The following is a 23,187-nucleotide window of genomic DNA, read 5'->3' as shown; positions in this document are numbered from 1 at the left end:
AGTTATCTCTGAAAATCACGAATCACAAAAGGATCCTACCGAAAATAATTTTTAAAAATAAGAATTTTATTAAAAGGAAACGGAGGGTTATTGTTGCATGCCAGTGTGAGTTAACAAGTTAAATTTTCAAGTACAGCGGTATACATTTCTGTACAAATGCACCATGCATCGACATTTTTTTCAGGTAGCTCAACTTGCCAAATTGACAGTAGTGTATTTGGTCACATTTTTTTTCTTATCATAATTATTTACATTAATTAATAATTTTCTTCTCAAGTTCTTTCCTAGTTTTGGGCAACCAAGTTTAGCATTCGGACAAGTCAAGTCAAAATTTGAGATCACTTGCCCGAAGGGCAAGTGAATCTGAAAGTTAATGTCTATTCCTGACATTGTTGTTTATTACTTTTGAGACGAATTTTCTGAAAAGAAGTGCATTTATTACACGAACAGCCCGCCGTATTGCTATGTTGTGACGCTCAATGACCTATTTGTTGAACGAAAAAAACATATATGTTTCAATAATTTTATCTTTTTCATCGCTTTAACGGTTAGAAGTTCCGAAACCAATGTCACCGGGACAGAAATATGTAGACAAGATATCATCTCGCTGCGTGATTCGGTCACGCCATGACCTCTGATTTTCTCTTCAACAGGTTTATCTAAGAAAAATATTTGCAAATGTAAATAAAATCAAATGACCTGTTTGATCTTGAAAGGAACATACAGATTTAACAAGTAAATGTTGTCTTTTTATTTTTTGAGTTTTGTCTTATTCAGTTACAAATATCGAGATTAATAAGGTTATCAAATGCACCTCAGATTTATTATGAATTACATAAAGTATTAATTAGAATCACTGTCACAGTTACTTTCCTTTTTTTAATGCTACGTTCTAGTCAAAAGAGACGGCGGAGATGTCTAGAAATTAAAACATGTCTTTAAGTTATTACCAATGTCATAGGGTTTTTTTTTTTGGGGGGGGGGGTTAGGTCCTTTGGGGGATGTGCATAGAAAATACTTTGTCACTACATACGATGTTCGAATATCTGGCGCTATTTCTAATACCTAATCTCCGGAGTGTTACATTCTCTAACCATCCGTTGAAGAACCCCTTAATCAATTTCATAATTAAAAGGATTTAACTGTGTTGATCGTAAATTCGCTGATTTGTCAAAAGAACACTTGGATTTAAACAAATCCGTTAAACACTTTCAGCAATTTTTGTCGACCTACAGATCTTTGGAAGCAATTTCACACGTACTTGGCAATTTAAGACTGCTGAAAACAGAGTGACTGGAAAACATCCATAATCACAGAAGAGCAATTCGAAAGGAACACATGGATCTGAACTTCCCTTGAAACAATTTTCTGTATTTGGGTGTCGACATACTTAAAAGATTAAAGAAGCAATTCCATTCTCAAATGCCAGTTTGTAAACTGCTTGAAGCAAAGCCACTGCAAACCATCCGTACTCTCTTAAAAGAGATATAAGTATATCAGTTATCTTCCGTGTCATTAGACAGCTGGAATTTGATTTCATGTTCTACGTGATAGTACCCAGATTCTGACTTTGGTTCGTCCATAGAACAAAGCTGGATACTTTCAATTGTCTGTCTTCCAAAGTAGACGGTCTTCTTCTCTTCATAATGCGTTGGCTCAATTCTCTTTATACCTGATCAAAATAATTCCATATCCATTTACTTCCAGTTTGATCAAAATTTATTTATAATAAATCATAATAATAATCAATGTTTGATAAATAGCCATAGTTGTCTTGCAATCAGCCAACTCAAGAATTTAAAAGGAAATCACCCTTTTCTATCAAATACATACCTTCTCAATTCAATTTGAAGAAAGTCAAACAAGAGCCGCAGAGACCACAATGCTCACCTGAGCCACTATGGCTCTTCATTCTTAACAAGAATGGACAGTTTTTTTTTCAAAAAGAATGAGCACATACAGGAAACTTAATGAATTGTTTGAGGAGTTTCCCTAAACAATAAGGTATAGAATTGACAACATAAACAAAAGGTTTACATCACAATCATGTTTTAAATAACATTATAGAGTATAATATGAGTTTACACATGTATAAACTGAGAAAATAACAACATATTGGTTAAGGTACATCAATACTCTGATAAGAGAGATAACTCTTAATGACATAAATGTTTATTATGTCATGTTGAAATGTCTTTTCTGTCCAATTTTGCACTACAAGGCATGCTATAATTGTTTGTATTTTACTTAAAAAATACATTTCTTTTGGAAAATCATAAGAGTTAAAGGAACATTTTCTATGAGTGAGCAGAGGGTTTATGAACCTTAAATAACAAAATATGAGTTAAATAATGTAGATAAAAAAGCACATCTATAGTAGGCTAAAATGCCTATCAATGCACTATGGCTCTTTAAAGGACAAGTTACCTGATAATTTTCACAATTATACAATGAAATATACACACCTAATTTTCTAAGTTTGGGCATGTTCTTGGACATCTTGCTGATTGTAATGTGAGGCGTGTATCGGTTATCTGCGGTAGAAAATCCATCTGTCTCAAGAGATTTCCTTACATCTTCTACAAGACGAAACATTTCAAGTTTTTGGGAGAAACAGTTGGTCTACGTATAAGAGAATTCTTTAACCCTGATTTTTTCAATGTGTACTCACTAACGAGAGTGTTGAGGTCTTCTAGTCCTTTGTCTTCTGTCACTGATGCAAACAAAACTTTGTGCTTAAAGTGTCCCACATCAGAAACATTTAAACTTGGTGGCGTAAAATTGGAAATCTTCAGTTTACTGTGAAATCTGTCCAAAGCTTCTACTGCCCTGTGAATAAAATTCTTAGTTGAGAGAGAGAGATTCATTTTATTTGGTCACTTTACTTTTTCTGGAGTATTAAGGTATTCAATGTATAAAGAAGGGATTTTGAACAACTTTGAATTGTTTTAAACTAGTTAAAAATACATTGCTAGATAACGATGAAAGTGAAATGAGCCAAATTCACAGGACTGATAACAAATAAGAAGCTGATCATTTTGAACCTGAAAAGTTTTTGAAGAGTTATCTTCCCTTGATGAAAAGAAGAAAATTTTAATTTTGTCAAAATATCTTTGGTAAATGATTCATTTTATTTCATATTTTAATAAAGAGAGGGTCTATGCATATTTTCACCAAGAGATATGTATAAAATTCACATTACTTTTTACAATATCTTAATAAAACATGCGCTGCCCATAGACGTCAATGTAAAATTTAAGGTGCAATTAATTGGACAGTAGTTAAAATTTTGTAAATTCCTTTGGTGGGGTATGTTTATTTCATAACACCTTCAAAATGTTGCCATGATTAATCATTTCGGACCATACATTTATTAGGCCAAAATAAAAAATACCTTTGTTTCCCATAACGCGACCGACCCAATTAAATCCCGCCGACTGAAAAGTTTTTTTTCAAGAAGATTATTCAAATATTTTTTTTTTTAAAGTTTATCAACTTTTATAAAGTACAATTTCATGAAAACCCGTTCTTATCAGAAATTCAGAATGTATTTTCAAAGCTGCTGTCAGACAAAAAAATTATTTACCTACCTACCTACCCAACTTCAAATTTAAGGGTCGGGTTAGGGGAAACAAAGATATTTTTAATGATGGCCTTAGGTACAAAATATGGTCGTTATACATTGAATACCTTAAACATCTATTAGTAGAGAGTATTTATCTTACTGCGCGACCCTGTCCTGATCCTCTAGGTGGTATACCCCCAGTGTGAGATGGAGACTCTCTGTCTTCACCATCGCGTGAGAAAGGTTCTTTTCTTTTTCTAAAATGACCTTCTGTATCTCTCGGACGTTCTGTTTTATCTAAAGAATACAGATAAATAATATGAATACATTATTCTTAATTATCAAGAAAAATAACAATTCTTTTCAAATATCAGCACATAATGTCAAAGTATCAACATTTAATGTCAAAGTATCAACATTTAATGTCAAAGTATCAGCATATAATGATGAAACATCATCACAACATGAATATTATCCGTTCCATATGAATCCAGGATTCCAATTAAGAAAATGGGGAGCCCTAAACTTTTTAAATGTTTAAGGAGAGATAAACACTTTTTTTTCCAAAAATCATGAAAGAAACTCCCGAAGTCGACGTTAGAGAGAAGAGTGAACGGAAAGAGGCAAGTTGACGACCACGCTAACAAACCAACCCTGTTTTCTGCAGACCAGGAAAATCAGCTGATGGGTCACATTTTAGATATGGCTACCTGTGGATTGGGATTGACAATTGAAGACATTTGTACAACTGCACACGTCATGGGAGTAACTTTGAAAATTATTAACCATCCTTTCAGTAAAATCAAAGCAAAAGCAGGATATTATTGGTATGAGGAGTTCATGCATCCTCATGCATACCTTGCCATTAGAAAGCCTGACGGACTCTCAGCAGCACGAGGAATTATGTTAAACAAGCATGTCGTGACGTCCTACTTCCAATTGCTAGAAAATACAATAAATATAGGTTGAAGTATTTGACAGAGATTCTCTAATTTACAATGTTGATGGTAGTGGAATTAAAGAAAGAAAAAATAGAACATCTGAGCAAGAGTCTACTGATGTTGAAATTGATGTTGATGCAGGCCTGACGTCTAGTTCTGTTGTTCGTACAGTTCCATGTGCATCGGGCGGTCCTTTAGAACTAGTCTTCTAAAGGTCCCTTCGTTCGAAAAGAAGAGAAAGTCATCTACAAATAAAAAAATCTCGAAGAATCGCATCAGCACGATGTCTTATAGCAGTTGATGTGATAAAGGAAATTGAACACAAAGAAAACGAAAAGGAACAAAAGAGAATCGAGAAGGAAAAACCATAAGTAATTGCGAGACATAAAGAAGATGAAAAACAAAAAGAGAAGGAACTCAAAGAAGTCGGGAAAAAGAAAAACCAAGGGAAACGTAGGCAAGGAGTATGGAGAAGACTTCTGCAACTATTGTCATGGATATTACTATGACGACGAATCTGACGACGAAAACTGGGTGAAATGCTCTGATAAGGGTTGTTTTGTAATTTATGGTTTCATGAGTCTTGAACTGGTTGTTTTGGAAAAGGGATTGATACATTCAAATGTGATGAGCGAAAAAATGTTTAATTGTAAATGAACTGAATGTTTGTTCAATGGAGTATTACAAATTAATAATTTTATCTGATAAATATTCTGTGTAGAATGAAATAGAGATTTGTATTCAGCTTTTGTAACGAAATCTTATGAATTGTGGAAGTTGCGTAGCAGAACAGAATGTGACTACTTATTTTGCAATACTGTAGCAATATTTCAGAACTGAGCTTTTATCATCTTTGAAAATGATATTTGTCTGTTTGATTGTTAAGAAAGTAAATTATAAAGTCTACTTCAGTCTGATTATCAAAAATAGCAATCGCGCAATGTTGTTGAAGAGTTGTCCAAGTAACCCCAGCATATAGGGGTAATTAAGTCCATTTGAACGAGATATAAATTTTGTTTAATTTTATCCTATGAAACAAAACTTGCACAACGGTTTTCTAACACAAATATACAATATTGTTTATATGAAATATGAAAAATCACATCTTATTTTTGAGAAGTTTGGAATTTTTATGAAAAATGTCCCATTTACCCCAATTTCCCCTACTATTTATTATATTAGAAATGTACATTATATATGAGAGAGTGAACACTTTATAATGCTTGACAGCGACATGAATTTGAGAGTGCTCTCTTAAGTTTTATAAAATCGAAGTAAATAACTCACAAAGCACATAACAACAAAACGATTTTGGCCAACAAACACTCTCTTATGGGGAAAACTGCACTGCAAGCTCCACGAAAGATATTCACTTTGCGCATGATTGTGATAAGAACTTGAATTTCTTACAACCATGCAGTCCTGGTGACGCAAGTCATAACCTATTTATTATCAAACTGTCGGTCTATTCTTTATTCAACATCACCAAAGCGTGTACTTGACCATGTGTACACAATCATGCAAGGAGATCTCTTTAATCCCAGTATTATTAGCATTTATGCATCCTACCGGAAATCGACTCCGACTTTACAACACTTCTGTGCCCTTCTGCACACGGTACCCGTTACACCAACCTTGACCTGTTTTAACACTTTACAAAACAAAAGGAAGAAAAGATAGAAAGAAAGGAAATTAAATAAACTGTAAATGTAATCTGAATCTGAGATAAATATCTTTGAGGGAAATCCGTCCTTTTAAAATTTATAAATGAGCTCCTGTGGTGTCTTTTAGACAGTGTTACAGGTTGGATTTATAATTTTTGTTCGTTTCCTGACACTGACGGAATATTGTAGTTCAAATTTCTTCACAGGGAGTAATTTACAATAAATTCAAGATGTTTCAAAAACTTTTATCGATCATGTTGATAGAGTCAACTTTTTTCCTCATTCTATTACATTTTTCTGATGTTGTAAAGGGAAAATCCAGAAATGCGTTATCTCTTCTTAAACCTCCTCCCATCCCCAATAACATCTAAATAACATAAGAATTTGTCCAGATACAAATTACGCTCCAATACATCGTCAAATCAGGACAATGACCCATAACTACCACTTTTAATTCAGAAATCATTATATAGTTAGTGACGGGGTACGAGAGCAACGTATGATTTGTTTGGACCTGAAGGTGAAAAAGTTGCCCAAGGCCATAGGCAAGGGCAACATTTTCACTTTCAGGTCCAACAAATTGCAACAGGTTGCCCGAATCCCAGTCTATAACTGTTTTGTTAACTTATACTCTTCGCTTAAGATATCGACATAATACAATTTATTAAAACACTAATTTGAAATTTGAAGACTTCTGAACAGATTTAGTCAATATATAAGCAATAACATTATAAGCAACATTTTGCTTTAACAATAAAAATGAAACAATAACAAAGAATGAAAAAAAAATAATTACAAAATTATTATATATCACAGAAATTATTTATCACAAAACATAAATTTCGGCTGTCGGAGAAAACTATGACGCCATCATTCAAATAGCATACAATATATTCTTGCAGCTGTAAACTTGGGCTATTTCCGTGTCGCCGATATTGAACAACTACTAATTACCTGTGACGTAACCGTGACGTTGCGGTCTAAGAATTCTTATTTTGGACTAATAGACCGGTCAACATCGAAATTGTTAGACCGATGCAAAAAACATTTAGTTTGTTGGACTTTTTATTGGTAATAAATATATAAATATTTAAGAGGGTATAACAATAGTTTTTATTGTCTTTTAGATGCGACAAGAATCGTGCTTGCTACTGTGATAACACACTATTATTAAAACTTATATCAGTTGGTGATAACGCTATTTTTTACACGACTTTGTCCGGTCCGTAATTTTGACCTATTTATAGCGGATAAACCAAAGGGGGTATTTCTGAAAATATCAAGGTCTTATTGTTGACTTCATTTGAAAATGTTATCCCATTTACGTCAGTGTTTAAAGGTCCCAAGGACGTATTTAAAATTCTGCAAAATTGTTTCTATGGAGGCAGTGCCACCTGTTTACTCAATTTTCCAGCCCAAAAACAAACACTGTATGAATTAAGATTATAAAAAACTTTCGAAAATGGAAAAACTTTCGAAATCGAAATTTTCAAATTGCATTTAATTAAATGCGTGTGACACATTTTAGATATCAAAATAAGCATAAATTTTAAAACGATGCTCAGTAAAGAGCGGAAGTGACTGCGCTGAGTTAATCTCTACGACTTCTGGTCGTCTTTAACTACGACCTACTTATGGACATGTGAAGCTGACATTATATAAAGCCTGATGCACTGTCCTGTCGTCTGCATACTCTCCGAGATCTGGCAAAAGGTTAGATTTGTTTTGTTAATTAATTTAGTCCAATGTTTTAAATATGTTTGTATATTCCTTGATGAGAAAACTTACGAAGTTCAGAGATAGAATTATTATACTTAAATGCTCTGTATGTAAAATGCTTGAATCATAATATTGACAGAGAGGGATCACAACATCCTAATGAAAATTCTTATTTTTTTAATGTATATGTTTTTTATAAGGAAAAAATCAAAGAAATTTGGGATTAAGACAAATTATATGCAACCATTTTTAGTGCGATATGTATTAGCAGTAACAATTTTTTTAAATACGAATTTAGTTTGATTTACTGATGTTCAGAGTCATAAACCGTGCATATAACTCCATATGCTCGCTAAGTGACGTCAATCCTACATTAGCATGATTAGGTTGACTTTTTAATTCAAGATGCTTGAGTCAATGTTAAATTGAATTTTAAAATGTGTCTTTAAATGACCATGTTCACATTTGTCTCTTGTGTCTTAATTTCAGATTACACATTACAATGAACATTACTGTTAATTCGTCGATGTGGACAAGAGCAGTTTCAAGGATCGGTATCCTGAACAATGATTCACTAAGTATGCCGGAGGACTCTGTCGATATATTGCAGTCGGAGCTCTTGCCGTCCCTTATTTATGTCTCGTGCCTCCTTCCAATTGGGGTCACCGGGAATGCCCTCGCCTGTTGTGTGTATTACAAGAAATGGAGGAAGAAACGCAAAGTTTCTACGCTGTTTATTCTGACTTTGGCCTTAACTGATTTAATTAACTGCTTGGCCACTATGCCGTTTGAGATTGCATTACTGTTGAATCCTTTATATTTTGATTTCCCAATTCTCTGTAAGATCTCTCGATGGATGACATATTTCCTAAACTGTTTCTCCACGCTGACCCTCCTGGGTATTGCCTTTGACCGACTGTTTGGTATAAGGTACACGTTTAAAAAAGCTCCATTTGGAATAAAACGCTGCAAGATATACCTTGCATGTTCATTGTTGATTGCTATGTTAACCACTTGGCCAGCATTAATTCTGTTCGGAACATCCACAATGGTTCATCACGATACTCCCTCCAAAACTTGTCTCATTGACGATGAATATGCTTCAAACAAAATGGCCATCAAACCTTTCTGGCATGGAATTTACCTTATTGTGTCTATCTTTGTCGTAGACAGCATTTTGATCATCATCTACAGTTTGATTGGATGCACGATCTACAAAAGGCGAATCGGCCCATCCGGTCTACGAAGAAGCGGCAGATTCGCTTCGTCATTTTCATTCAAGAGGTGTTCGATAGACTCGTGTTCTTGTAATTCAAAGAACAATTTTAACTGCCCCAGCTGTAGACAAAAGGCAAAGTGTGCATTGACAGACATAGATGAAATTCTCGAGGACGATGTATTCGTTAATACTGCTACAGGTCCGCACACAAAAAGTAACTCCAGCTCAACTGAATTCTTTAGCAACAGCTGCAGTAGTAACAATGGCCGATCCAGCAGATATAGCGGACGATTTTCACCAAAACGAACGTCGCCAGTAAAATCACAGCAATCCTTCCGCTTTAGCACAGGATCTCCAGAGAAACCTTTAAGGTTTTCTTCAATAAAGAGTTCATTGTCTAGTCAATCTTCCAGGAGGAATCTGAGGTTCGAATCGTTTTCAAATGAAAGCTTGAGATTCGGGCCGCGGTCCAGAACGAGGAAGACGTTACTGATGCTGGGCGTGGTGACGGCAGTGTACATATTGACGTTTCTCCCCTACTGTGTGATTGTTATACTTAGATATACATCCCCAGGACTGTATTTAACAATGAACTTGGTACAGAAAAATCTCTACCAATTGTTTATTAGATCTTACATGCTTAGCATGTCTACAAATTCTATAATATATAGCTTTGTGAACAATCATTTTAGGCAAGAATGTTATTTAGTGATAAAATCACTATTTTATATGTATCGTAAAAACCATGACTAGATCAAATGTGTACATTGTATTTTATTATGTAACAGTAAACCAATAAAGAATCTTATAAAAAAATCTTTGAAAATTTAATAAGAAACATCAGGACAACAGTAGACATGAAACATACAAGTATTTCCCTACTGTGTAGGTTTAAGTTTATTCCCAACATTGTCCCCCTGGGATAGATGGGGACACAATAGGGTGTCAAGGAGTATACATTTTATAGGAAAAAACTAAAAAAAAAAAACTTCTCAGAAATAAACTTAGAAAATGATATATATAACAGTACTTCTTTGTGACTTGGCACAATATTATAGCACTTTATGTCATAGAGAAAGATACTACAGCAAATATAAGCTTAAGATTAATACTGTCACAATTATATCTGTATAGTGTTAACACCATACACTGCTCTCACCCCCCTCCCCCCCTCCCCTTTCCAATCAACTTACACATGAGACACAAACACACTTTACTGAACATTACAAACCTCTTCCTCTGTGACCTGAACTGCTAGGAAGTAATTTGGAGCTGGCTTCTTTTCTTTCTTTCTCTTTTTCTCTCTCTGCTCCTCTTGATTTGTTTCTGTTTTCTTCTCTCTTTTTCTCTCTATAGACATGTAAGAAAAAACTCAGTAGATGAAGGATTTCATCTCATATGAAGAAAAAAGATAGTTAAGGTCTCCAAAAATTAAATGAGTAAGTACATGGATCTACTACAATCAATAAAATCTTCACAAAACAGCATGAAAGAAGAAAAATATCTACAGGTACCTGTACTAGTATGTGTTTAAATAAAATTTTACATTTAGTGATGATAGAACATTAAGGAACTCTTAGATCTGGCAGTTTTCACTATAATTGTTATTTATAACAAAATCAGTTTTAAACGTCTGGACTGTTTCCTTTTTTTAAGTTTTAAATTAATACATACACTGAACTGAGTATTCACATTTACTGAAGGTCAAGACAGTTAAACATCCTTTAGTGCTCACACAGGATGGTATGTATTTTACACATTTTACAGACAATGCAGGATGTTCCGTCATTTTTGGCAAAGAAAATATTTAAAACTGATAGTTTAAATTGAAAATATCATAAACAGCAGCCTAATTTGTGGGGGTTTATGGAGTTATATACATACATGTACAATAGAGCACGTGATAATTCATGCATTAACAGAGCAGGGGATGTAGCAAAATTCTTCGGGGTACAGCTCTACATTGTTTTTGTATTAAACACATTTGAACCTTAAAATGTTCAATTTCAAAATTTTTAAAAGATTTTTGTCTTTGCCTACTGTAACATTAGCGTTATGGTTTTATATTTTAGTCTTTGAACAAAGACTAAAATATAAAACCATAATGCTACAGTTCTGCAGCTACTGCTGCAGTTGACCTATAAATTTTAAAATACATGTACTGAAATGATGCCAATATTGATAAAGGATCATGATGATGTTTCTATTGGAAAATTGACATACTGAAACATTTAGAAAGAACATTTAAACAAAACGCCAATGAAAATGAAACTTTGGATACAAAGATGGTAATTATGAAAAAACTGAAATAAACTCACCGAGCTAAAAAGATTCAAGAACTCATTTATTACCATACGATATTTCATAGAAAAATATTGTAAATTGACCCTGATCATTAAAAAAGAGCCAATTTTTAATTATCATACTTTTTTCTGCATGCTCAGAATTATTCTTTTCTATATCTTCTTTATCGTGTGAATGCAGTGAAGCATATTTTGTAACACGATTTGTCAGCTGTTGGCTCAAAATTCGGGGTTTCTTATCACAAAATTTCCTCTTTTGTAGGTTCAACATGACGTGACATTTGCTTAGCGAATATTGAGTTTGATTTTTCTTCACTACATTGCAAAAAGGAGATAACACAGGCGAAAAAGCAATGAAGAATGGGAAAAGTATATTTCCCATTTTCATCATGTTTGTTTACAATTTCCAGCTGACATATTTTTACGTTTTGATAACTCGTACCAGAACATCTATGATCAATTGTGTTATTAAATGGTCCTTAATTTCTCAATTCATCACTATTAGATACAAATAACTAGAATCTTTATTTTTTATAAGTTTTCTGAGATTCATATCAATAAAAGAAACCTTATTCTGCACGAATGAAATATAGCCGAATTTTAAAAGTTAAAGTTATTTGCAGGAACTTGCAATGTCATAGTGATAAATGTGTTTTTAAGGTTTCTAAGTAAATTCTAGCATTTAAAGTGTCATTTACACATTGATTTTTTTTATTTTCCAAAATGATGGAAGACAAGTCCCGGCGGTATGAAAAAATAGAATTTTTAGGCGAAGGACAGGTTTGTTAAACAATATTGTGCTTGTTACTGGGTAATATGTTTAAATTGTACTCTAACTGAAATTAAAACATGGTGATAATTTAAAAAAATGTTTTTATACAGTATGTTTGTGTTATATTCTAGTTTGCAACAGTCTACAAAGCAAAGGATTTGAAAACTGGGAGTATTGTAGCAGTCAAAAAGGTATCAGTACAAGTTTCATTTTTTTGGTTAGTAATTTGGTTTCTAAAGTTAATAATTATTTTTATTATATACCCAACTGTTTGTCACTCAGTTTTACTGTTGAATTTACGCAATCACGAGACGATGTGATCCGACGTTCCGGATCACCACACTGTGGTTTTCTGAATCCATATCACCCCTCTCTGAAACTGATGACGTAGTACACAGATAAATGACGTTTTTATTCTCGCGCATCAAAAAGTTCCTTGACAAAATGGTTTGTTTAATGGATAAAAGTTATGTAATTGATCCAAAAAGTTTTTCTTTTATCATATTTTGCTAGTTGTAGAGGGGTATATAATAAATTATCATTATAACAGTAACTTGATCCGAAGAGCCGTATCACGTCTTGTTGACAGGCGCAGATCATCAGATCAAACTCGACGCTTCGCGTCTCGTTTGATCTGATGATCCGCGCCTGTCAACTTGACGTGATACGGCTCTTCGGATCAAGTTACTGTTATTATACATATATTACATGGCTTCGAGGGCAACATACCAGAATATTTGCCCCCGAGGTGACAGGAAAGCCCTGGAGTGTTATGTCGCCCGATGCCGAAGGCAGAGGGCGACATAACACTCCAGGGCTTTCCTGTTACCGAGGGGCAAATATTCTGGTATTGTTGCCCGAGAAGTCATGTAATATATGGTATATAACATTTTTAAAAAAACCAAAATCGGACATATGTATTGAAGACTATGGACCTGTGTAAATATCTGGAAAAAACATGCAAATTGTTTTTTAAATAGTTGATTGGTGGGTACCAATAGTTTCGATAATAAGGCTAAGGAACATTAACACTATTGTTGTTAAAATGATAACGGGGGACGGCTGAAAGTTATGAAGGCTGATTTCTCTTCCTCTATAAATAATTCCGAAATATTCCGTCTTGTTTCATTGTAGAATGTTTTCAGCACGCTGACACTTGTGCTTATAACTTTTGTTGTATTTACGGAATTTTTCTCCTCAATCAAACTATCTAGTTCCTCTGAATTTAAATGAACATAAAAAACGTAGACGTTTTCCAGACATTTTCATTTTCGCGGAACTGTTTATGTTTGCTTAGCAACTGCCTCTGTGAATTTCGAACCCGATTTAATTAATATGCAGAATGATTACACGCGAGGGAATATAACGGTGTTCGGGAGGGCAACATAACTGTTTCCGGTGTAATATAACTATATCCGGCGTGATTCAGCAGTTTTTCAGGGCATATGGATAAAAATATCATATTTGTGATATAATGGGAAAACTTCTTCAAAAATGTTATATAATAATATATATAGATCACAGGTATGGTTTATAAATATGTATACCTATTGATATGTTAAAAAAGTACTTTTTTAACATATCAATAGGTATACATATTTATAAACCAAGACCCAAGTACCTGTGATTTAGATGTCTCTACAATTTGTACATGCATCACTTGAGTGAAAAATATTCGAATGCAATGTAAAACCTTTTTTTCAGATTAAAGTTGGCACAAGAGCTGAAGCTGCTGATGGAATAAACAGAACTGCCTTACGAGAAATCAAATTATTACAGGATCTTCATCACAAACACATTATTGGGGTAGAGGGGTCTTCAAGAAATTAGAGAAATCAAATTATTATATACCCAACTGTTTGTCACTCAGTTTTACAGTTGAATTTATCATTATAACAGTAACTTGATCCGAAGAGCCGTATCACGTCTCGTTGACAGGCGCGGATCATCAGATCAAACTCGACGCTTCGCGTCTCGTTTGATCTGATGATCCGCGCCTGTCAACTTGACGTGATACGGCTCTTTGGATCAAGTTACTGTTATAATAATATATATTTATTACAAGATCTGCCTTCCAAGAAATCAAATTATTCGAATGCGGGTGGTTTCGCCCTGATTACCTGTTCGCTCTGAGTGGTTTCACACTGTTTCCCTGTTCACCCTGAGTGGTTTGCCCCGAGTGGTTTTCTTATAACTAACAGTGTGCTTGATGTTTATTTAAGTAAAAGTTGTTTGATTAATGAGTGTTTAGATAAGATTAATATAATTATTGAGCACTTCAATTAAATTCAGTTATGAGTTACCGATCAATACTAATAAATATTTCCAGTCCGATTTTCACGACAGATCTATGATACACACTTTTCTTTTTAAAAAAAATCACGAACACAGGGAAAAAAGAACTTAATTCATCTGTGTTAAAATATGCAAAATACATGCTTAGTTTAAGCGTTTCAATTTTATTCCAACAATCTCCATCTTTTTTTTCAAATTTTGATCTAAGTAGATTTACTTCATTATAAAAACGTAAATCAAATTGGTGTGCCGTCTAGATCGCTTTAAATATATACAATAAAAACCCACAAATACGCAAAAACCACAAACATAAACATTGAAGATTTGTTATAGCAAACTGCCAAAATACACACGTGGAAAAATTTTAATAACAGGTAACAGATATAATCGGGGCGAAACCACTCGCTGTGAAACCACTCAGAGCGAACATGTAATCGGGGCGAACTCATCCGTTACAAATTATTCCAAGATTTTCATCACAAACACATTTTAGCGTAAAGCTGTACAAAAACCCAACAGGTTATTTTGATAGTAAGAATATTTTAAACATGAAAATCTGCCCTCTGATTAAAAAGTCATATAGCTGCAGAGACTGTCTCTCTGATTCTCAACCAGAGAGCTACAGATCCAAACAATGTAAAAACCTTCCATTTACGCTGCTGCCTTTTTTGTTGCTTGCTTCGGGTATTATTTCTTGTATTATTATGCATTCCCCTGCCAAAAGCATGGTATTCTTTGATTAACCACATATTTAACTAATAATCTTGTTACTTTATTTACCTATCAATGGTTCCAAACAGCCCTTTATGACTTTTGAATGTAAATTTTAAAAATTTGCATTCCAGCATTTGGATCTGTAGCAGAAGCTCTCTGGTTTGTCTGTCTGAATTTTCTCAACCAGAGAGCTACAGTTTCTGCAGCTATAAGTCATATGACAAAAAAAAACAACAAAAAAACGCACATGTACCTCCTTTTGTGATGGATAAAAATTACTGTTCATAAACAACGTACACCTGTATGTAATATTATATTGATTTGAATTTACTGACATAAATAGGAATAGTTAACAAGTAGTGTAACCTTATCATGCTTATGAGAATACATTTATACTCATTTTTTTCATATTCTTAGCAAAGTGTACATGAAAGTATTTCTACATGTAGATTTTTGATGTATATAACATTATGTTAATGTTCTTATGTTTACTTTCTCAGCTGCAAGATGTATTTGGATTGGGACATCGGTCCAATGTCAACCTGGTGTTTGACTTTATGGAAACAGATCTGGAGGTAATTTTTGTGTTTGGTTCAATATGCATTGTATAGCTCACCTCAAGGAAGTCAAGGTTATACTTTACTCACAGCGTTGGCATCAGCATTAATGCAGACATTCCAGTCAAAGTTTTAGGAGCAGGTCCATTCACAAGTAATTATAAGCTTTATGGTGACCAAACTTGTGTGGTTGATGCATGTAGGGATGTGCACAACCAGACTTGCTTCGAATGCTAGATTTGACCTACATTGTCTGATTTTCTGGTTGAATGACCAGTTTAATTCTTATGATCAGGTCCAATCCCAAGAAACTGAGCCTTAAGGTGACAAAACTGTATCCCTGATGCACCTATGATTGCACACTACCAGACTTGCTTTGGATGCTGAATTTGACTTTCATTTTCTGGATGACTGAAGGACCAGATTAAAGTCTTTCAGGCAGGTCTATTCCCAAGTTACTAAACACCCTTTGGTGACTAAACTTGTATAGGTGATATTTGTATGAATGCACACTACAAGACTTGCTTCAGATACTGGATCTAACATACATTTTTTGTATGACTGAACAGGTTTAAGATTTTGAAGCAGGTTCATTTACAAGTAACTAAGCCCTATGGTGACCAAAATTGCATGGATGATGCTTCTAGAGATGCACACTACTAGAGTATTTTTTAGTGTGAGATTTTGCTTTCACCGAAAGATAACCTTTGTTGAGGTGAGCTTTGTAATCTTTGCTTGTTTTTACTCCTGTATTGAGTCAAATGATAGTCACCTGGTGACAATAAACACTTTTCTCTCTCTCAGATTATAATTAAAGACCAGAACATCGTAATGACCCCGGGCCATGTGAAGTCATACATACTACAGACTCTCTTAGGACTGGAATATCTACATGTACAATTTATCCTGCATAGGGTAGATCAATCTTTTTATATGGCTAATATTTCTTAAAAAATCCCTAAAATGGGTAGACTCATTTATACCATACTAATTTTTATGATATTCATGATTGATTATCATGTGTAATTTCAGTATAAGTACGCAGTGTGTTTATGTCAATACATGTACATGTTTACCATTTTTGTCATAATCCCAAAGTAATATAACTCTCTCTTAAAACAGTAAAATAATATACTGGTATGAGGATAAAAATATTTCAAATCTACTGTAGGATTTGAAGCCAAACAATTTACTGATCAATGACCAGGGGGTGTTAAAGATAGGAGATTTTGGATTAGCCAAATTTTTTGGATCACCAACAAGAGTGTACACACATCAAGTGGTTACCAGGTACAACGTTCAGTAAAATTCTATTGAAAAGAAAGAGATTTCAAAACTTTACTATTTTGAATGCTTAAAAATTTTACACTTTTGCTTCAAATATTGAACTACATGTTTGTATTTAAGTGAAAATTTTAATTCAATCTATTTGAATTGCATGCATTTTCAAACTACAGTGTTCATGTAATTAAAATTGACCGCTATTATAGGTGGTACAGGTGTCCTGAGCTTTTATTTGGTGCACGACAGTATGGGACTGGAGTAGATATATGGGCCGTTGGATGTATTCTGGCAGAATTACTTCTGAGAGTAAGTTTTCAGAAGTTGTGGGTTCTGCATTTTTGCAGTGTATGTAAATGTTTGAAGATGTGATAGACAATATAGAAATTTATCTGAAATTTGCCCAGATTGTGCAGATTATTTTTTATGCCCCCATAATCAAAGATTCGGGGACATATATTTTTTACTCTGTGCGTCTGTCTGTCTGCCTGTGTGTCCGTCTGTCCGTCCATTTGTCTGCAAAACTTTAACCTTGCCCATAACTTTTGATTGGTTAAAGCTATGGCAATCATATTTCACATGTGTATTTCTTGTGACAAGACCTTTCCTTGGGTACCAACATTTTTGACCTCTTGACTTTGACCTTAAAGTTTGGCCTACTTTTGCAAAATTTTTCTGAACTTTAACTTTGGCCATAACTTTTGAACGGTTGGTGCTAGCACTTTCATACTTCACATGTATATTCCTTGTGACAAGATCTTCCCTTGGGAACCAAGACTTTTGACCCTTTGACCTTGACCTTGGAGTTTGGCCTACTTTTGAAAACTTTAAACTTGGCCATAACTTTTTGAATGTTATGGGTGCTATAATTTTTACATTTCACATGTATATTTCTTGTTACAAGGCCTTCCCTTGGATACCAACTGTTTTGACCTTTTGTCCTTGACCTTGAAGTTTGACCTACTTTTGAAAAACTAAAAACTTGACCGCAACTTTTGAACAGTTAGTGCTATGGCTTTCATATTTCACAGGTGTATTCCTTGTGACAAGAACTTCCCTGGTGCACCATTAATTATGACCCTTTGACCTTGACCTTGGAGTTTGTCCTACTGTTGAAAACCCCCAGCCATACCTATTGAACAGTTGGTGCTAGGGCTTTTTAATATTTCACAGATTTATTCCTTGTGACAAGATCTTTCTCTTTGGGTACCAACAATTTTGATCTCTTGACCTTGGAGATTGACATGCATTTGAGAAACTTTAACATTTGCCATAACCTGCCATACGTTGGCATCAGCGTTTCATAAACGCATCTTGTTTCTTTATACATTTTAATTTTAAGGTATACAAGCTGCTGTTAAATAATTCTTTTGTATAAGGGGAAAAAATACCCAAGTGTTTATCTATTTAGGAGAAAAAATAGAAGTCTGCACAAAAAATTAGACCTCAAAGCCATCTGTATTCATAGAATGCAGGTGTAGGTGCAGAAATTAATTGTGAATATTATTTCTCATGAATATTCATGAATCAGAAGTACCTGTATGTATAATTTTCTGCAGATGTGAGGGGAGCATATGCTGTTCAATGTAAATGTGTAATTCTACCTTTATCTGTATTGTAGATATACATGTACCAGTAAATGTTTGAAGGCATGATTCATTGTTTGATGAAGGAATCATATTTAAATACATGTCATGCAATCCAGGGTAGATAATTAAGACATACTCAACAAAAATGGCATGATTTTTCTAGCACAAATAAATATTGGGTAAAGGAGATTCAAGGTCATCCAAACAAAGTGTCACACCCATGTCAGGGGAATTGTTTAAATTCATTTTTTAAAGTTTTCAAATATTCTACTTTATTATATACCCAACTTTTTGTCACTCAGTTTTACTGTTGAATTTATGCAATCATGTGACTGTGTGATCCGACGTTCCAGATCACCACACAGTGGTTTTCTGAATCCATATCACCCCTCTCTGAAACTGATGACGTAGTACACAGATAAATGATGTTTTTATTCTCACGCATCAAAAAGTTCCTTGACAAAATGGTTTGTTTAATATATGAAAAGTATGTAGTTGATCCAAAAAGTTTCCTTTTATTATATTTTGCTAGTTGTAGAGGGGTATATAATAAATTTATCATTATAACAGTAACTTGATCCCAAGAGCCGTATCACGTCTCATTGACAGGCGCAGGTCATCAGATAAAACGATAAAAAGAGACGCTTCAGTCACTGGATCTGACAGAAATATTAAAACATACAAAAACTTCCTTAGGCATTGTACTTATAATTTAACATTTTATTTAATGCCCATGAACATTTTATTTATCATGTTTATGCCAGTACATGTATTTACAAAAGAATACATTTTGTTCTCACACATTATGTACAATAAAGACCTCATGTTTGACAGAAAATGTAATTTCTGTGCAATAAATTCTAGGTGCCATTTTTGCCAGGAGAATCAGACTTGGATCAGCTTAGTAAAATATTTCGAGCACTTGGTACACCCACAGAAAAAGACTGGCCGGTAAGTCATTTGTAGGTCCCTTAGTGTATGTAACTATTTACTACATGTAGATCTTCTGTACATCCTTTAGCATTTGTAACTACAGTAAAACACTGTTACAGCAAAAACACGAATGATGAATTCATGTTTACAGTGAAGTGATTTATTCCTTGTAGTTTTAAAACATATACTTAATGGATATAATGAATTAAATTTAAATTTATAAAAAAAAAATGCTAATCCCTGGAACTTTGCTATAAACCTGTTTTACCTAAATATAATCTGCACTTACTAATTCAACAATTAGCATCTCCCTTACACTATACCGTGGTCTGTAGAGCATAGAGAATATTTGTCAGCTGTGTGAGTAGTCATAAGATATGTTATACATATATGACCTTTATAAAAAGTCCCTCACATGAGTGCTCCAATGTACAAGCTGTAGATCCCTTTTGTTAGCAGCTCTGATTCCTAAACTTTATATGCTTTTTTTTTTTCCACAGAAAATCAAAGCATTACCAGACTTTCTCCAGTTTAAGTCATTCCCTGCCATTCCATTAAAGGAGATATTTATAGCAGCCTCAGATGATCTTCTTGAAGTGTTGTCCGCAATGCTGAAAATGGACCCCTTACAGCGCTGCACATCAACTCAGGTGTGACCACTTCCTAGCCTTCATTTCTTTTTGTTCTTTTCTTAATTTTTAGCTCTTCTGGTCAGAAACCAGTAGAGCTTATGCATTAGTAAGGTGTCTGTTGTCCGTCCGTCTGTCTAGCTGTCCGTCTGTGAACAATTTTTCAATTGCTACTCCTCCTATAGATTTACTTGGTACACAAGTAGACTATACTAAGATACATAATTCTCTTTTCAGTTTTTGATTATGACAAACAGTGTTGCCATGGTTACTAAAAATAGAAATATCTGTGTAATTTCTTCTCCCCCAGTTTAAATCCAATTTCAGTCAGAATTGATACACAAGTAGACTGACTATACTTAGATAAATAATTCTATTTATTGGTTTTTGATTAAATCAATCAATGTTGCCATATGTTAGTATGAATAGAAATTTCTGTGAAATTCTTTCAAAGCATCACTCCTCTTACAGTTTGGTCAGACTTCAGTAAGACTTGGTACACAAGTTGACTATACTTTTATATTATGAGTACAAATCAGTAGAGCTACTGTCTTGTCAGAGAATTCTGGTTTTAATTTTCTTATTGCCTTTCATTGAAACCATTCATCACTGGATACACTTTACTAGGAAATAAACAGCAGTGAAGTTGGAGGATTTTTATACATGCATAATTGTATATAATTATTCAAGAGACAATGCTGTGATTTGCTAAACTAATTATTGCCTAGACTAAGAGAGTAACACACATTTCAGTTTTATTGTAAAAAGAAATTGGCAAATTGACAAATGCAGTCTTTTCTATTAAAAGATTATTGTGTAGTGTAGTCATTACTGATATCAAGAATTTTGTTATGCAGGCTTTACAAATGGAGTACTTCAGCAACAAGCCTGGCCCCACCCCTGGTCCCCAGCTCCCCCGGCCTGGCAGTAACAAAATTGTCCCTCAGAAAGAGGAAAGCATGTCTTTAAAAAGGAAAATACAAGAACAGGGAGGTAGGGATCTGAAAATAGGAAACATTGTACATATGTTTACTTACTGTGTTTAATGCTTACGTTTAAAATGTCCCTTTACTTTTTACTTTGTACAGGTGGACTTATAAAAAAACTACAGTTTTAGTAGGACTTCTTGAAGAACTCAGTGAAAGGAAGAATTTATATCTAAACCTGTGAGAAACACCTCAGTGCTTATCACAAGAGTTATACATACCTGTATGAGGCTTTCAGTGGAATTCGAATACAATCTAGTAAACGAGTGAAATGTCTTTCATATTCACATGTTAACTCATACAACATCTTCCAACTCAGGAACTTGGAGAAACTGTCCATATTTGTGAAATGTACATTCTGATATGCCTAAGTAAAATGTTACACAATGTGATGCTTACAAAATGATCAGTTGGTGCTGTGTGCCTGAGGAACACTACGTGTTTGAGTGTTTGCTGAACTGTTTTGGAAAAATGTGAAAAAGTTTTTCTTGTTTGAGTTTTTAACTGTAGTGGAGAACGTGAAGAAGTTGACAGGTGTTTGTTTGAGTGTTTGTTGAACTGTAGTGGAAAATGTGATGAAGTTGACAGGTGTTTGACTGTTTGTTTGCTGAACTGTAGTGAGAATGTGATGAAGCCTACAGGTGCTTGTTTCAGTGTTTGCTGAAATGTGGTGGAAATATGTGAAGAAGTGTTTGTTTGCTGAACTGTAGTGGAGGATGTGATGACGTTGACAGGTGCTTGTTTTGTTATCAGTGTTAGGACTACAAGTACACAGTGATGTGTTAGGACTAGGAGTCCACAGTGATGTGATAGGACTAGGATGCTGTGATGCCATCATTTGTCTGCCAGCAGATTGTTGTTGTGTTCATTTTTGTGTACTATTAAAGTACAATTTATAATAGCATTAATTGTTTGGATTTTTAGCTCACGTCAACGAAGTTAGGGTGAGCTTATGTAATACCCTCTATGTCGGCATCCAAGGTTTGGATCAGATTTCTTTTCAAGCACTTCTATGCCTTACATTAATCAGAGATGCATGGAAGATGCTTCTAGTATGTTTCATTGTACCAGTCAAGGTTTCAGATGCTGCAATTTCAGCTGAAGAATGAACAGGTTAATGTTTTTGGAGCAGGTTAAAGATGTTGGAGCAGGCTCATTTTCAAGTAACTATAAACCCTATTTTGACCAAACTTGCATGAATGATACATCTAAGGATATACACTTCAGACTTGCTTCAGATGCTGAATCTGACCTACATTTCCTGAAGAGTGACCAGGTTAAAGGTTTTGGAGCAGGTTTCATTTCTAAGTAACTATAAGACTTCTATTGACCAAACTTGCATGGATAATACATCTAAGGATGCACATTACCAGGCTTGCTTTGGATGCAGGATCTGACTTAGGTTTTCTGAATGAGTGACCGGGTAAAGTTTTTTGGAGCAGGTTCATTCTAAAGTTATATTGACCAAACTTGTATGGATAATACATCTAAGGATGCACACTATTGGATTTGCTTTGGATGCTGAATTTGACCTACATTTTCCAGATGAGTGACCAGGTTTAAGTTTTTGTAGCAGTTTCTTTCTAAAGTGACTATAAACCCGATGCTAATTAACTTTGCACTGTGGATACATATATTGATGCACACTACCAGAGTTGCTTTGGATGCAGGATTTGACTTATATTTTCCAGATGAGTGAACAGGTCTGACTAATAAACTATTAGGCCTATCTGAACTTAACTCTCATGGGTGTTGCATCAAGTGATGCACACTACCAGAGTTGCTTCAGATGCTGGATGTGACTTACAAATTTTCAAATGAACAAAGGTGGATCCAGCCCCCAAAAGGCAAAGTCCCACGCAAGGGGAGATAATCAAGAAAAGACAAAAATAGGGTGGGGTGATTAAAAAAATCTTCTTCTCAAGAACCACTGGGCCAAAAAAGCTGAAACTTATGTGGAAGCATCCTGGGATAGTGTAGATTTTCAATTGTTAAAATCATGACCCCCGGGGGTAGGGCG

General features: G+C 34.4%; 3 protein-coding genes across 3 annotated transcripts; 2 read left to right on the top strand and 1 right to left on the bottom strand.

The window, feature by feature from the left end:
• Positions 1–801: 801 nt before the first annotated feature.
• LOC133173182 (A-kinase anchor protein 7-like) lies at positions 802–11,815 on the bottom strand. The gene is made up of 6 exons (XM_061308132.1): positions 11,535–11,815; positions 10,340–10,458; positions 3,726–3,862; positions 2,672–2,829; positions 2,466–2,579; positions 802–1,672 (listed from the first exon to the last, which is right to left on the bottom strand). The coding sequence occupies exons 1-6, from the start codon at positions 11,800–11,802 to the stop codon at positions 1,497–1,499; spliced, it is 972 nt and encodes a 323-aa protein (XP_061164116.1). The 5' UTR covers positions 11,803–11,815; the 3' UTR covers positions 802–1,496.
• Positions 7,816–9,911, top strand: LOC133173805 (putative tyramine receptor 2). Its single transcript, XM_061308850.1, has 2 exons — positions 7,816–7,883; positions 8,379–9,911. The coding sequence occupies exon 2, from the start codon at positions 8,392–8,394 to the stop codon at positions 9,859–9,861; it is 1,470 nt and encodes a 489-aa protein (XP_061164834.1). The 5' UTR covers positions 7,816–7,883; positions 8,379–8,391; the 3' UTR covers positions 9,862–9,911.
• Positions 11,816–12,110: 295 nt separating the features above from the next.
• On the top strand, positions 12,111–22,071 carry LOC133172987 (cyclin-dependent kinase 7-like). Its single transcript, XM_061307855.1, has 11 exons — positions 12,111–12,191; positions 12,315–12,374; positions 13,888–13,989; positions 15,693–15,767; positions 16,554–16,664; positions 16,921–17,039; positions 17,240–17,339; positions 19,484–19,570; positions 20,053–20,202; positions 21,039–21,174; positions 21,270–22,071. Exons 1-11 carry the CDS (start codon positions 12,135–12,137, stop codon positions 21,296–21,298), a joined length of 1,026 nt encoding a protein of 341 aa, XP_061163839.1. The 5' UTR covers positions 12,111–12,134; the 3' UTR covers positions 21,299–22,071.
• Positions 22,072–23,187: the final 1,116 nt, after the last annotated feature.

This window comes from Saccostrea echinata, unplaced genomic scaffold, assembly GCF_033153115.1.
Source record: "Saccostrea echinata isolate AGI-Se365-2 ecotype Australia unplaced genomic scaffold, CSIRO_AGI_Sech_v1 ptg000056l, whole genome shotgun sequence".
Classification (NCBI taxonomy): Eukaryota; Metazoa; Mollusca; class Bivalvia; order Ostreida; family Ostreidae; genus Saccostrea; species Saccostrea echinata.
Note: the sequence above shows the minus strand (reverse complement) of the source record. Positions and strands in the feature narration are given on the sequence as shown.